This window comes from Antedon bifida, chromosome 1 (assembly GCF_963402885.1).
Source record: "Antedon bifida chromosome 1, ecAntBifi1.1, whole genome shotgun sequence".
NCBI lineage: Eukaryota > Metazoa > Echinodermata > Crinoidea > Comatulida > Antedonidae > Antedon > Antedon bifida.
The window spans coordinates 14,010,981-14,022,808 of record NC_136226.1 but is presented as its reverse complement, the minus strand read 5'-3'; the positions used below and the strand labels follow the sequence as shown (position 1 = coordinate 14,022,808).

General features: G+C 32.5%; 2 protein-coding genes across 3 annotated transcripts in view; both read left to right on the top strand.

The window, feature by feature from the left end:
- Positions 1–140: 140 nt before the first annotated feature.
- Positions 141–2,427, top strand: LOC144834935 (acyl-coenzyme A amino acid N-acyltransferase 2-like). The gene is made up of 6 exons (XM_078689931.1): positions 141–357; positions 629–798; positions 994–1,110; positions 1,297–1,382; positions 1,818–1,917; positions 2,191–2,427. Exons 1-6 carry the CDS (start codon positions 141–143, stop codon positions 2,425–2,427), a joined length of 927 nt encoding a protein of 308 aa, XP_078546057.1.
- A 1,135-nt stretch (positions 2,428–3,562) lies between these two features.
- LOC144843175 (cGMP-inhibited 3',5'-cyclic phosphodiesterase 3A-like) overlaps positions 3,563–11,828 on the top strand; it is a 31,330-nt gene continuing 23,064 nt past the window's right edge. For both annotated transcript variants that reach the window (XM_078699946.1, XM_078699937.1), the window contains exons 1-2: positions 3,563–4,461; positions 10,356–10,613. In XM_078699946.1, coding sequence (XP_078556072.1) covers positions 3,658–4,461; positions 10,356–10,613 — 1,062 coding nt within the window. In that variant the 5' untranslated portion in view covers positions 3,563–3,657. The remainder of the gene's footprint in view (positions 4,462–10,355; positions 10,614–11,828) is intronic.

The window sequence follows — 11,828 nt, the reverse complement described above, 5'->3', positions numbered from 1 at the left end:
CGTCTCTTGAAAAAAATATTAAACCTTTTTGGATTAGAGGACAGTATACCTAATAAGGCTTCAATGGAGGCCGATTTATTAATTTCTTGGTATCAACTATAGGGCTGGACAATGCTGGACTCTTTTGGAGTCTTCAATGTATGAACCAAGTTAAGGCTACAATCTTGACAGTTAGAGATGTTCAAAAGCCATTGAAGATGGTCTTCAGTGTTCACCAAGGTGCACTAACTAAACAAGAGATCGACAAGTCAGATGCAATGACATCATGTCAATTAAATAGGAGGTTTCTTTCTTACCATGTAAAGACATATGATGTTTCAAATGGGAGGCTTCGAGGAACTGTTTGTATACCAACTGGTAAGTGTTACCAGAACCAGGACTTAGTAGCGCCTAAAAGTTATATGGTTGATTGTTGTTTTTCTAAACTTTACTCTTAAAGGCGCCAAACTAATATTGAATAATCACCAAACGTAAAAATAAATAAAAACTCAATTATTGCCCCTTTATATTAAATCAGTTTATTAGTACGTATCGTACACATTTCAAGGCATAAGACAATGTGTTATTTGGTTCACTCGTGCATTACTAATACATATTTTATCTTTCAAATTCATCTTGTATTATAAAGGAAAAGGGCCATTCCCAGGAATTATTGACATGTATGGTGTCAGTGGTGGTTTAAAGCCATCCAGGGCAGCTCTGTTATCTTCATATGGTTTTGTAACCTATGCATTGCCATACTTTGCTTACGGAGATCTTGTAAAATACGTCGGTGATGTCGATTTAAGATATTTTGAGGTAATTTTGACTCGGTATTTGCCATTTCTATACGCTCAATTTAGTCTAATTTAGTACATGTTCTTTTTTATAATGTATATCTTTGGTCCATTTCATGATATTATTTATGACTACGGTTGATACATTTACCTTCGTTTTTATAAAACAAAATATATAATGCATTCTAAATCATCACACTTTGCTTATATTACTTAGGAAGCTCTAAAGTGGTTCTCTTCTCAAGAATATGTGGATTCTTCTAGAATAGCACTTGTCGGTACGTCACTCGGAGCGATGCTTAGTATTGTTATGGCAACGTACTGGCCTGATATGGTAAGTATCTATAGGCCTAGCCTCCACTATCTGAGAGAATATTGAAAATTTGCAATTGGTATGTCTTCGCTTACGGACAATAAATTTGTCTGTGTCCGCACTCAAGCTAATTATTACTTGTTATTATTTATTACAATCAGACTTACCAGTAATTTTACTAACCAGTAATCTTACTATATGTTACAGATACACGCAGTAGTTTCGTACAACGCTCCCCATCATCGAACGATGACACCACTCACATATTATGGAAGAGCATTACCTTACATAAAGTAAATATCGGTACAGTATAACACACAAGACTTCAGAATAATATGTACAACAAGGCCATGGCTGCAGTCGCGTGCTCAAATGTGTTTACCGACCAACCGACCGACCAACAGACCGACATAGTGAGCTGTAGAGTCGCGACTAAAAATTGTTAAAAGGCAATTGAACCTGTAGCCGGTAGTGAGCTCTGTATCAGATTAGGATGATGAGCAAGCAAAGATGGTTCCGTACAGAATCAGTGCTTCAGAATTTACGAGTCCTCACTGGTGACATGCACTGATGTGATAGTGAATTAGAATCAAATATAAACCAAGAGATGGCAATAGTCTTCAAAGCAAACAATGCTAAGTTGACCTAGGAGCGTATTAAAGAATACGTCGTAATAATACGATTGAAAATGTATAGAATAACATTATATACCTTTACCTTATTTACAGCAACAACGAAAACCCAGTTGTGGATAAAGATGGTGCAATAAATTACCTGAAATCGTTTGGTTGTAAATTTTTCGACAAAAGTGAATTAACTGCCATTCAGGTAATACATTGTATTTAAATTATACATATTTTAACTGATGATTCTGATATGCTTAGTGAATATTCTATATTACTACACTTGCCAAACCTGTTTACTATTACGGTATTTTTAACTTGTAGACCTATCTTTAATGTTTTTGTCTTGGTAGCAGCCTCAAATCAGCTCGAAAAAAAATCATGTGTTTGTGTAGACAAATTCATCTGAATGAATCTGAAAACAAATCTAGAATGAATCATTTTCAGACTTTTAATAATAATAGAGAAATGTTCACAGATCGAAAAAGCCAAAGCCGGTTTCCTTTTTATTGCTGGAGAAGATGATCAGATTATTCCAAGCGTATACTGTACTTCTATGCTGACTGATAGGTTGAATCAGCATGGTCATCGCAACCACAGGACATTGGTCTACCCAGGAACTGGTCATCTTATTGATCCTGGATTACTACCAGTTACTAATATAACGAAGAACCCATTTAACGGTGACTATTTTACTTTGGATGTTTGTTTGTAGGCCTAAATACATGTTAATGTCTTTTACTGTCTCAAATTGTTTTTTTTTTATTTGTATCGTAGCCGATACAAAAATTACTTATGGAGGAGGCTTACCAGAGCATGCAAAGGCACAAGAACATTCATGGAAAATAGTGAAACAGTTTCTAAGGAAAACATTGGCCATTTGACGTTATCATACAATTTAAATGCGTTATTGTATACCATGTCATTGACAATTAAATATTAAGATTAATTTTTTTTCTCTCTTTGGTGGGTGTGTCCCACATTTATTCTTTCCATTTAGGCCTATACATAAATTACATAGAATATAGCTTTTTAAACTTTCTTCTTACACACATAATTCGTATAGTATTATATTTTTATACACATTAAATATAAGTAACATGCATGTATAATTAATTATCGAACTGTCAGAAGGGAATGATCACTTGATGGTCGATTCCATGTAGGCCTATAATTTTGAAAGTAATGGACATTTTGATAAAAGGATTGTCTGTCTTTAGGAATCTTGAAAAGGAGTTATCATAGAATAAATAATATTATATACTATGAATAACTCCTTCAAATGAAATCAAATGTTATTTAATATTTGTTATTATTCATAATCATCATCATCATCATCATGAAAATACAAAAAAAAACAACAAACAAGTCGATACAGAGTTGAAAGGAAACACAGAACTCAAAAGATTTTGATGAATTGTGTACCTATTAGCCTATAGTTTATAGTATATCGTTTGTAGTAGGCCTAATAGCTTTATATATATATTTTTTTTTCCATTGCTTTTGTTTTGTTTTCTTTCATTATTATTGCTCATTTGTTTTATTTTGGTTGCACCATAAACGACAGTGTGTGCCACTGATAAAAAAAAGTGATGACCAATAAATAAATAAATAAATATTACAAGAAAAAACTCGATCCGTGTCAGAGTTTTATTTGCTCTCATAAAACCCGCAATATTTACACCTTATTTTTACTGATCGACAACAATAATATTTTTTAAATCAGAATATCCGTAAATTATTATTGTAAATATTGTTACTGTATCTGAATACTTTGATATAATTATGACGAACGCCCTCAATTTTAAGCAGCTGGTAGGAAGGTTGGAACAACGAGTACGTACTTACGTTAGCCTCGGTTCCATGGAAGTCGGAGAACGGACGAAAAGACCATCGCGAAAAACGACTGAATCAAGCCTATTGTATCATTTTGGAAAATTAAAAAATGGCGACACGAAAAAGTGGCTGTGTTCGCTACGGAGGAGTACAGAAGCCTCAAAACTATGACAGAGATGCCGAGGATAATAATGGATATATGAAATCTACTGTTTCACCGATTGAATACAGTTACTATAATCCGTATTTACCGTGGTTAGGTTTGAAGCCTAACCATTTCACTCGAACACAAACTGCGGCGTTCCTAGCGGCTTCTGTTGGCTGCATCAGTTGCGGAGTTTACTTCTTCCAAAGCAGTGTAATGAATTTTTTTCATCTATTATGTGGATTGTTCGCTCCAATGTTTAGTATTGTATGCGCATTTTATTGGCTCTCATTCTATCTGCGAAAAACATGGACGAGTACAAGTGTATATTTACTGTTTCTGGGTTGCAATATTGGAGAAATTATGGGCCAAATTATTTTTGGTACAGATACTGTTCTGAGTACATGGCTCGTTGCAACTATGCTAGTGTTCTCATGTTTAGCTAGTACAACATCTAGCCTAAAAAATTCATACAGTGTGTTTGTATTAATTTTTTTAAGTATCATGCGCTTTTTGAGTGTGTCCACACTGGGGTCTCTACCACAATGGTTACGCCCTTTTATTGCCTACTTTTGTGGAATTTTTGGTTGCATTCTTGCAAAATACATGGAAACACGTATGAGACAAAATTTGTCAATACAGTTTACACACGATGAAAAGATTCCAGTTATTTGTCGTCGTCGAACGTCAAGCCAGTCAAGCACAGCATCATTACACAGCCAGAGAACACGAAGAACATCTCTTCCTGCCCTTATTCCAAAAAGCCAGGTAAGTTTAATGTACTCTAAAAAAGGGTTTTACTGTCACAAAAGTATCAATTTGTATTTTTTAAATGTAAAGTTACAGTGAAATCTGATAGACACTATATTTGCTGGACAATTAAATAACTTTTACCTTTGCTTTTTTAGGACAGATATTTTGATGCGAGAGGTGAAAATGTAGTCATTTTTAAATATTAAAATGAGGAGTTACAATCTTAAACCACATTGGTTTAAAGTTACTATATACTTAGTATGACTATTTTTAGAATTATGCAAATAATAAATAACAATGACTAATAGTACAATGCAGCTTTATCGTACTATTAAACATACACAATTTTCAATACATGCATTATTACTAGGCCTATACATATATGCTATTAGTATTATGTATGTGCAATGCTAACTGTAAATCTGTAAAGAGGGCGTGCTTTTATGCAGAAAATAAACATTGGTAGTAATTATTAATAAGTTTCTATAGTAACGTTAAGGTACCATCAAACATTGACTAAAATTGAGTGTCCTCCAATGACAACAGTATCATAAGTACCGTAAAGTGCTACAGGTACTTGGTTTAATTCAAAAACAAATATCATTTATTACAGGTTTTTGTTTCCAACATAGTTGCAGAATGTAATTTAAAAGGACCTGTACTACTATGTCCTTCTATTCTTTTTTTGTGTATGTCTGGTAAATTTACCTTGGATCTAGTGTCTATGCCCTTAAGTCTTGCCAATGTTGGTATGAATATACAGTATGTTCTGTAAATTGTTTTAATTTAATATTGGCCTCATGCCCTCCAAAAATAGAATAGACAAACTCCTAAATAGTCATGAAACCAATATTAAGGTATACAGTATGAACCAAAATGATACAAGTTGGCCGTACTCAACATGCTCTAAAGGCAGTCAGTCACCACCATTTCTTCAGTCCTTATTAAAATGTCAAGATTCAAGACAATGCTGTACTCGGTAAAACATTAACAGTTTTTATTGTACCAATGTGTATACAGTACCTCATTATGTTAATCAAAGAAAAGGTATTTTTAAAGATTGGAGATTTATGTTGATTATTGGAATTAATGGAAGGGAATTCTTGGTAATTGTTTTTTTATTGTAAATTTGTATCACGCTAAATATCTTGATATTTTGATGTACACCTTTTTCTTAGTAGTGAGTGCCTCTACGTAAATGGCATGTCAATATTATTATACAGTCTAAATGTCTAGGTCAGTCTATGGATACCAATTGTACGCTAATAAAATACCTCTGCTGAAATGGCAGCGTCACATTTGTTCGAATTTTTTTAGTCAATTCCATAAAAAATAATAAAGATTCATTTCAAATATCATAAAATTTGTTTACACACTTTGATTCACAAATGATAATAGTGGATTAATTGGTTGATCAGTGAAAGATGATACAAGAAATCATCTTGTGTTTGGTGAGCCTATAACTGAAAAAAGTGTGATGTGCTCAAATATGGTAGTGATATGTTCAAATATGGTAGTGATGTGGATATGGGCACATCACATTTTGAACATAAAGTTTGATATTGTAGACAGTAAGAGAAAAATGATTTTTAAAATGGATTGAAAACAAAAATAAGAGTGTTTGCATTCAGATAATTTGGACAAATTTAATTACATTTACTAAATATTTAGGAGTTTTTTCATGGTTTAATAGTCAACTTGATTGATTTTATTCACTTGAACTTTGTATTTTAACTCATTATTATTTAATGTGTTGTCCAAGAACACTGTATTCTGAGTAGGTGTGTAGGTGTTTATTAATAATCTCAAGTCTCTGTAATATAATGTCTATTTGCTCTTTCAACAATTGTTAGTTTTTTTTTTTTATTGAAATATTAAATTGATGTGATGATTGATGCTTTTTTTCCTTCAAATTTAATATAATATTGAATATTAACAATTCTATTTACAGTATAAAGCTCCATTCAAAATTCAATTCTATGATTTACCATTATTTAACATAACAGTACCGTCTTCCATTCCATACAAGACTGTACTGTATGATACAGGTAGCTAACTGTAGAGTAATCTACAATATAATTAGCATTTTCTCATCACAAATTTCTATTAACTTTACAGTATGTGAAGGTTTTTCCATTTTTTCCAATATCAGAATTTATGTCATCATTTGTACAGTACATTGATGATTACAATAACTGATAGTGCTTTAATAGAAATTAGATTAATTTTGAATTTGTCAGTGGTATAGGAGTCCGTACCATGTATACATAATACATATTGTACAGGGTTGAGTCATGATTTACTCCTACTACTGTAGGCAAGTTAAGTACCGTATTGTTCCTAATAAACGTCCCCGGGGCCTTAAAAAGGTGGGCGTTTGTTAGGGGTGAAATGTAAAAATCATAAATAGAGGCCTACCTAGTCTACCCTAAACAAGTTGCTTCAGACGGTCAATCAATGTTTTTTTGGGTGTGCAACAAATAAGTTCATAGGATACCTCCAAACCCCCTGCTATGCTACTGTGCCTGTGTTTAGCTGTAATTTTTTTTTTTTTTTTTATTTTCGACTTTATGTTCAAAAAAGAAATTAAAAATCTTGGATTGCTCTTGTGGCAAATGGCCTACGATTGTCTGGTCCCCGTTGTTTTCCTGGTTTTTAAAGACCAGCGATGTATGTTGTCGCGAATTTTAAAAAAACTTCCAGTGTCCTACACGCGCGAATTACCCTACGCGCCCGGTGTAGGCCTACATGTTTGTCACGCTGTTAGCGTACATCGTTATCACAGTCGCTTAAAAATGTGACTTTCCGGGCTGAACACCAATTCTAAACGTGAGAATCCTCTGTTTATATAGATTGGGCACTATATAAGGTGTGTTAATTAGAAAATAAACAAAAAATGAAGGGGGCGTTTATTAGGGGCGGGGCGTTTATTAGGAACAATACGGTATGACCCAAACTACCAGTAAATACTGATGATTTCTTGACAGCTGAGACTACAGAATACCATGCCTACAGTGATTTCGATCCAAGTTGGCCCTAAATCATTAAATTAGTCACCAATTCCTTGGCAGCAGAAACAGACAAATTTCAAATTATTACTGCTTTATGGCATTTTAGTAATTGTTAAAAACTTTGCCATTTAATTAAATGTCGATCTTAGCGCTAAATGCACAAAGCCTCTAAGCATTTCACATTATTACCCCGGTTATGTTTTTTGGATCAAACATGTCTTGAGACGTACTGTACTTCAATAATGTTGCAATGTTGCTAAAACGTAAAGTCCAGGTCTAGTGTCTTTAACAAAATCTTTTTTCAAATGAATGGCTATTTAACGTAATATATGCAGGAAAAATAGGCCCATATATTTAATATACTGCAGTTATTGAGTATGGTTTCAGGTATGGAATAGAAAATTTGAGTGAACCTCTCAATCCTAATTTGGCAAGTGGTATCTACACACTGTACTGTTGGCAAACTTTTCACCATTTTTTTTCTTGGTGCAGACTACAATAGGAATGATGCTAATCGTGGGTTGAGATCTTTAATTAATTGTATTTTTTTCTGTCCTTTTAAGGTTTAATTTATATAGTTTCTATCTTTTTTTATGGAATTTTATTTGCTTGGATGTCAATATCTATCTTTGTTAACAAAAAATCAAACCCAACACCTTCCGTGCTTATAGTATTCAGTTTCCGATATTTCTGTTACCTGATCTGCCTCAAAAAGTCTTTTGAATACTTTGGTGTGTAAACTGAACTGTTCTTTGCCCGAGGAAAACAACAGTTTAGAAATGTATATCATCATCATGATCAAAGTTAATTGAGGATGGTTTACTCCCATTAAAATGCACTTTTGTATTTTAAGTATACCCCACATACGTTTTTGTATTCTTTGTTGCGATCAGACCACAGAGATAAGCTAACTATTCATTATGGAAAAAAAGCAAACCTGGACCCATTATATCAGTAGGTCAAATCAATTTTGCTTTGAATCTAGTCAGTTTAATAGTGGATTAATGGATATGGTTATTGCTTTTAGGATAATATCATACAATGAAATTAAGTCAGTGTTTACAGCATAATATAAATTGAAAGTTGTACTGGTATTGCAATTATTTGTAAAAACTGCATGCCTTTCATTTATACTTAAGTCATGCCTCTCCCCTGGAGACTTTTGATTTATTTGTGTAACACCATATTCAAACATTGTAATTTGTTGTGATATAATTAGTGATGATTGAATTCAGAAAAAGGTTTATGCACTATTTTGTATGTAGTTATATGAACACAGAGATATAGATAGATATTTATAATAAATGTACAGTACCTCTCTGATGAACACCATTTACTTTCAATAACAACTATTATAACTGCTCAAAATAAACACATGTGAGACAAGATGGAAACATTATTAATACATCCGCTTTACATACCCTCATGGGATTTGCAAGGCATTATGGGATATGTCACAAAAGTGGTGTTGACAGGTTAAAAATATCTGGGCCAAACCGAATTGTTGTGTTTAAACCTAAGCCTGCTTTTCACCACAGTATACTGTACCATATTAAGCTGTAAACTTTATTAAAAAGATCAATTAATTCACATTTATTCACATCTTTGAAGTTCACACTATAGAAAGATACCATGTGCAGTTCTGAACTAACAAACATGCATAAAAGAAAGACCATTATTTATTGTTATTAATGTCATGTCCTAAATACTGTAAACAACAAAACATTGATGTGATAATATCTGATTATTGATGACGTTTATGATAATGTACACTGGGCCTACAGTATGACGTTAAATTTATTGATTTAACATTAAACCTGCCTTGATTGACAAATCTACGTAGTATTATAACCTATTAATATTGCTATCACCTAATACCGTACATGAAATCAACATGTCTGTTTAATACTGACGTCAAAAGCGGCTTAAGTTTCTCAAGTCACATCACAAATATGGCAAAAGCTTGAGGTCTTGCCTGATAACACTAGGTTCTGATTACCGTTGATATTGATTATTTTACATTCAATCTTTAAGTTGTGAATATATCTTGACAGAAGTTTTCAGAAGGCTATTACAAGTAGTATGAAGTACTGTAACTCATTAATAAAAAGCAGAGTTTTTTTAAAGCTTTTAAAACTATAAAAATAAAAATTTAGTTAAAAACAATAGAATGCTTTGAATGGAGGTTTTCCATACAAAATAATTATATTAGGCCTATAACCATTGTAACACCAGCAAAATGGTTTAAATATTGAAACTCATGTTTATACAGTAGTTAAATCTAGTACATTCTTTATGTTTATTATGTTATATAAAACAAATTTAATTACTCAATATCAATCACATTCTGTGTAAAGCCAATTTTGACATTTTTCTTTATAAAATGAGATTTCTTGATAATTTAATAATCAATTTCAAATTTTACCTCCAACATTCATTCATGATTCCGAAGGCAATTTACTCTATAGATATTGAAAATATTTTAGGTTTGATTTTGCTTACAAGCATGTTAATAGAATAATATTGCTAATATTAATGTAACATTCTTACATCCTAGCTTACTTGGATCAAAAGACATGTTAAGTTGATCCCACTTTGGCTGTTGCAAGGGTTGTGAGTGTAGTGGTTTTACCGACAGTGATCTTCAATGATTTTAATTCCCTTTGATTGTACTGTAGCTTTTTATGGAATTAGCTTATCACAAACATAGTGTTTCATTTGTCGTATTTCGTCCAGAAGTCTTGTTAATGTTTCCTGGCCTTTTACTTTTCAACAAAACCTTTTGTAGGCCTACATGCAGTAGGTACTATACAGTTAAGTTTCTGCAGTACTAACAGTTTAGGATAAGCTCACAGTTTCATTCAACATTATCTTACAATTCTGTTGTCTTTTTTCCAGGTTTCAAACTCTGTGGTTGATGTTGCAGTGATGCAAGAAGCCCATGGGCTTATAATGGACATGTTAGCAGATACCACATTACCTGCAAATGTTATCGGTGGTCTTCGAGCAGTTGGAACACTTATAAGTCCTCCTACAAGCTACAGCACCCTACAAAGACCAAAGATTAGTCCTCTAGTGGCCCTTACACAAAGTAATTATACAACAGATATGGATGACTCTCCTTATGTTGGGGATAAACCAGTTACTCTGCCCAAGGTATGTATTGACAACATCAACCAGGTCTTTTTTCAATGACTGCTCTCTGGCTTTGTTTCAGCCCCCTATGAACCAACTATCCTGCCACTGTAACAGTAGCTGCTTTTGTGAAGTATATATTGTTGTTTTCCATCAAACATAATTTATTTAATAAACCTCTAAACATTTGTAGGATTCAGTCAACTACATGGATAAGAAGTACATGGATAAGAAGTACATGTACGTGACATTTATAGATAAGAAGATGACATTTAGAATATGACATTTTATAAATGAAGAAGATTCAATTACAAATAAAATTTTGGATTGAATTGAATAAAATGTAAATAACAAATCTAATGGATAAAGTTTAGATACTATTGGTGAGTTTAATAATTTAAGGATTATGTAAAATTTTTCTAGAATAAGATAAAACAATTGAAAAAGTTGTATTCTAAAGTTCATTTTTGTATAAATAGGCTACTGTAGCTAATTTAATTTACCAGCTGTGTAAGATAAGATAAGAAGATTCACATCTAGAAATAATTGGTTAATTAAACAGATCTAACTGTACTGTAGATGACACAATTATCATAAAACTTGGCCACCTACAGGATTGATTGATTAAAATTTATCATTTTTGATGATGTCATCTTAATTAGGAATAGTTGTGCTAACAAATGTTGGTGACTTGACCCCTAGATCTTCCACTAAAGCTTAGTTATAGTTTTAGAGCATTTTAAATAATATATTTAATACAAAAACGGGTACAAAAATCAGTAATTATCACCTTGACAACCTTGAAATAGGGTACCACCCTAATTGCTGTTTCCACCCATCCTTAAATGTTATCACCCATGAAAATAATATCACTCATCCTTTGTACATCGCTGCATGAACATTTTAATAAGAGTTTTACATTTTCTTAATAGTGATTAGTTACTAATTTTACTAATGTGAAAATTTCTTGATGGAATACTTTCCATATGGGTTTATGTGGCTTTGATTACAAGATGATCTTTCCATAAACATACTTTTTTATAGGGTGCAGCAAAAAAGATCTATGAACCCATCAATTTTACGGGTTAATGGTTTTAAAATCCATTTTGGAGATATTTTCTTCCATGCATTTAATATTCAAAGGCAAATTCCTTTCTTTAATTCATTCACAGCCTGAGGATAAGAAGGATTATATAAAGTATTGTGATGTATACAATTATACTGCATGGCATTTCA

Bases quoted from the DNA above. Each gene is read 5' to 3' on its own strand.
- LOC144834935 (XM_078689931.1), top strand. From the start codon at position 141: ATGAACCAAGTTAAGGCTACAATCTTGACAGTTAGAGATGTTCAAAAG. The intron at 358-628 runs GTAAGTGTTACC...TGTATTATAAAG, and splicing joins AACTGTTTGTATACCAACTG to GAAAAGGGCCATTCCCAGGA. The intron at 1,918-2,190 runs GTAATACATTGT...AAATGTTCACAG, and splicing joins GTGAATTAACTGCCATTCAG to ATCGAAAAAGCCAAAGCCGG.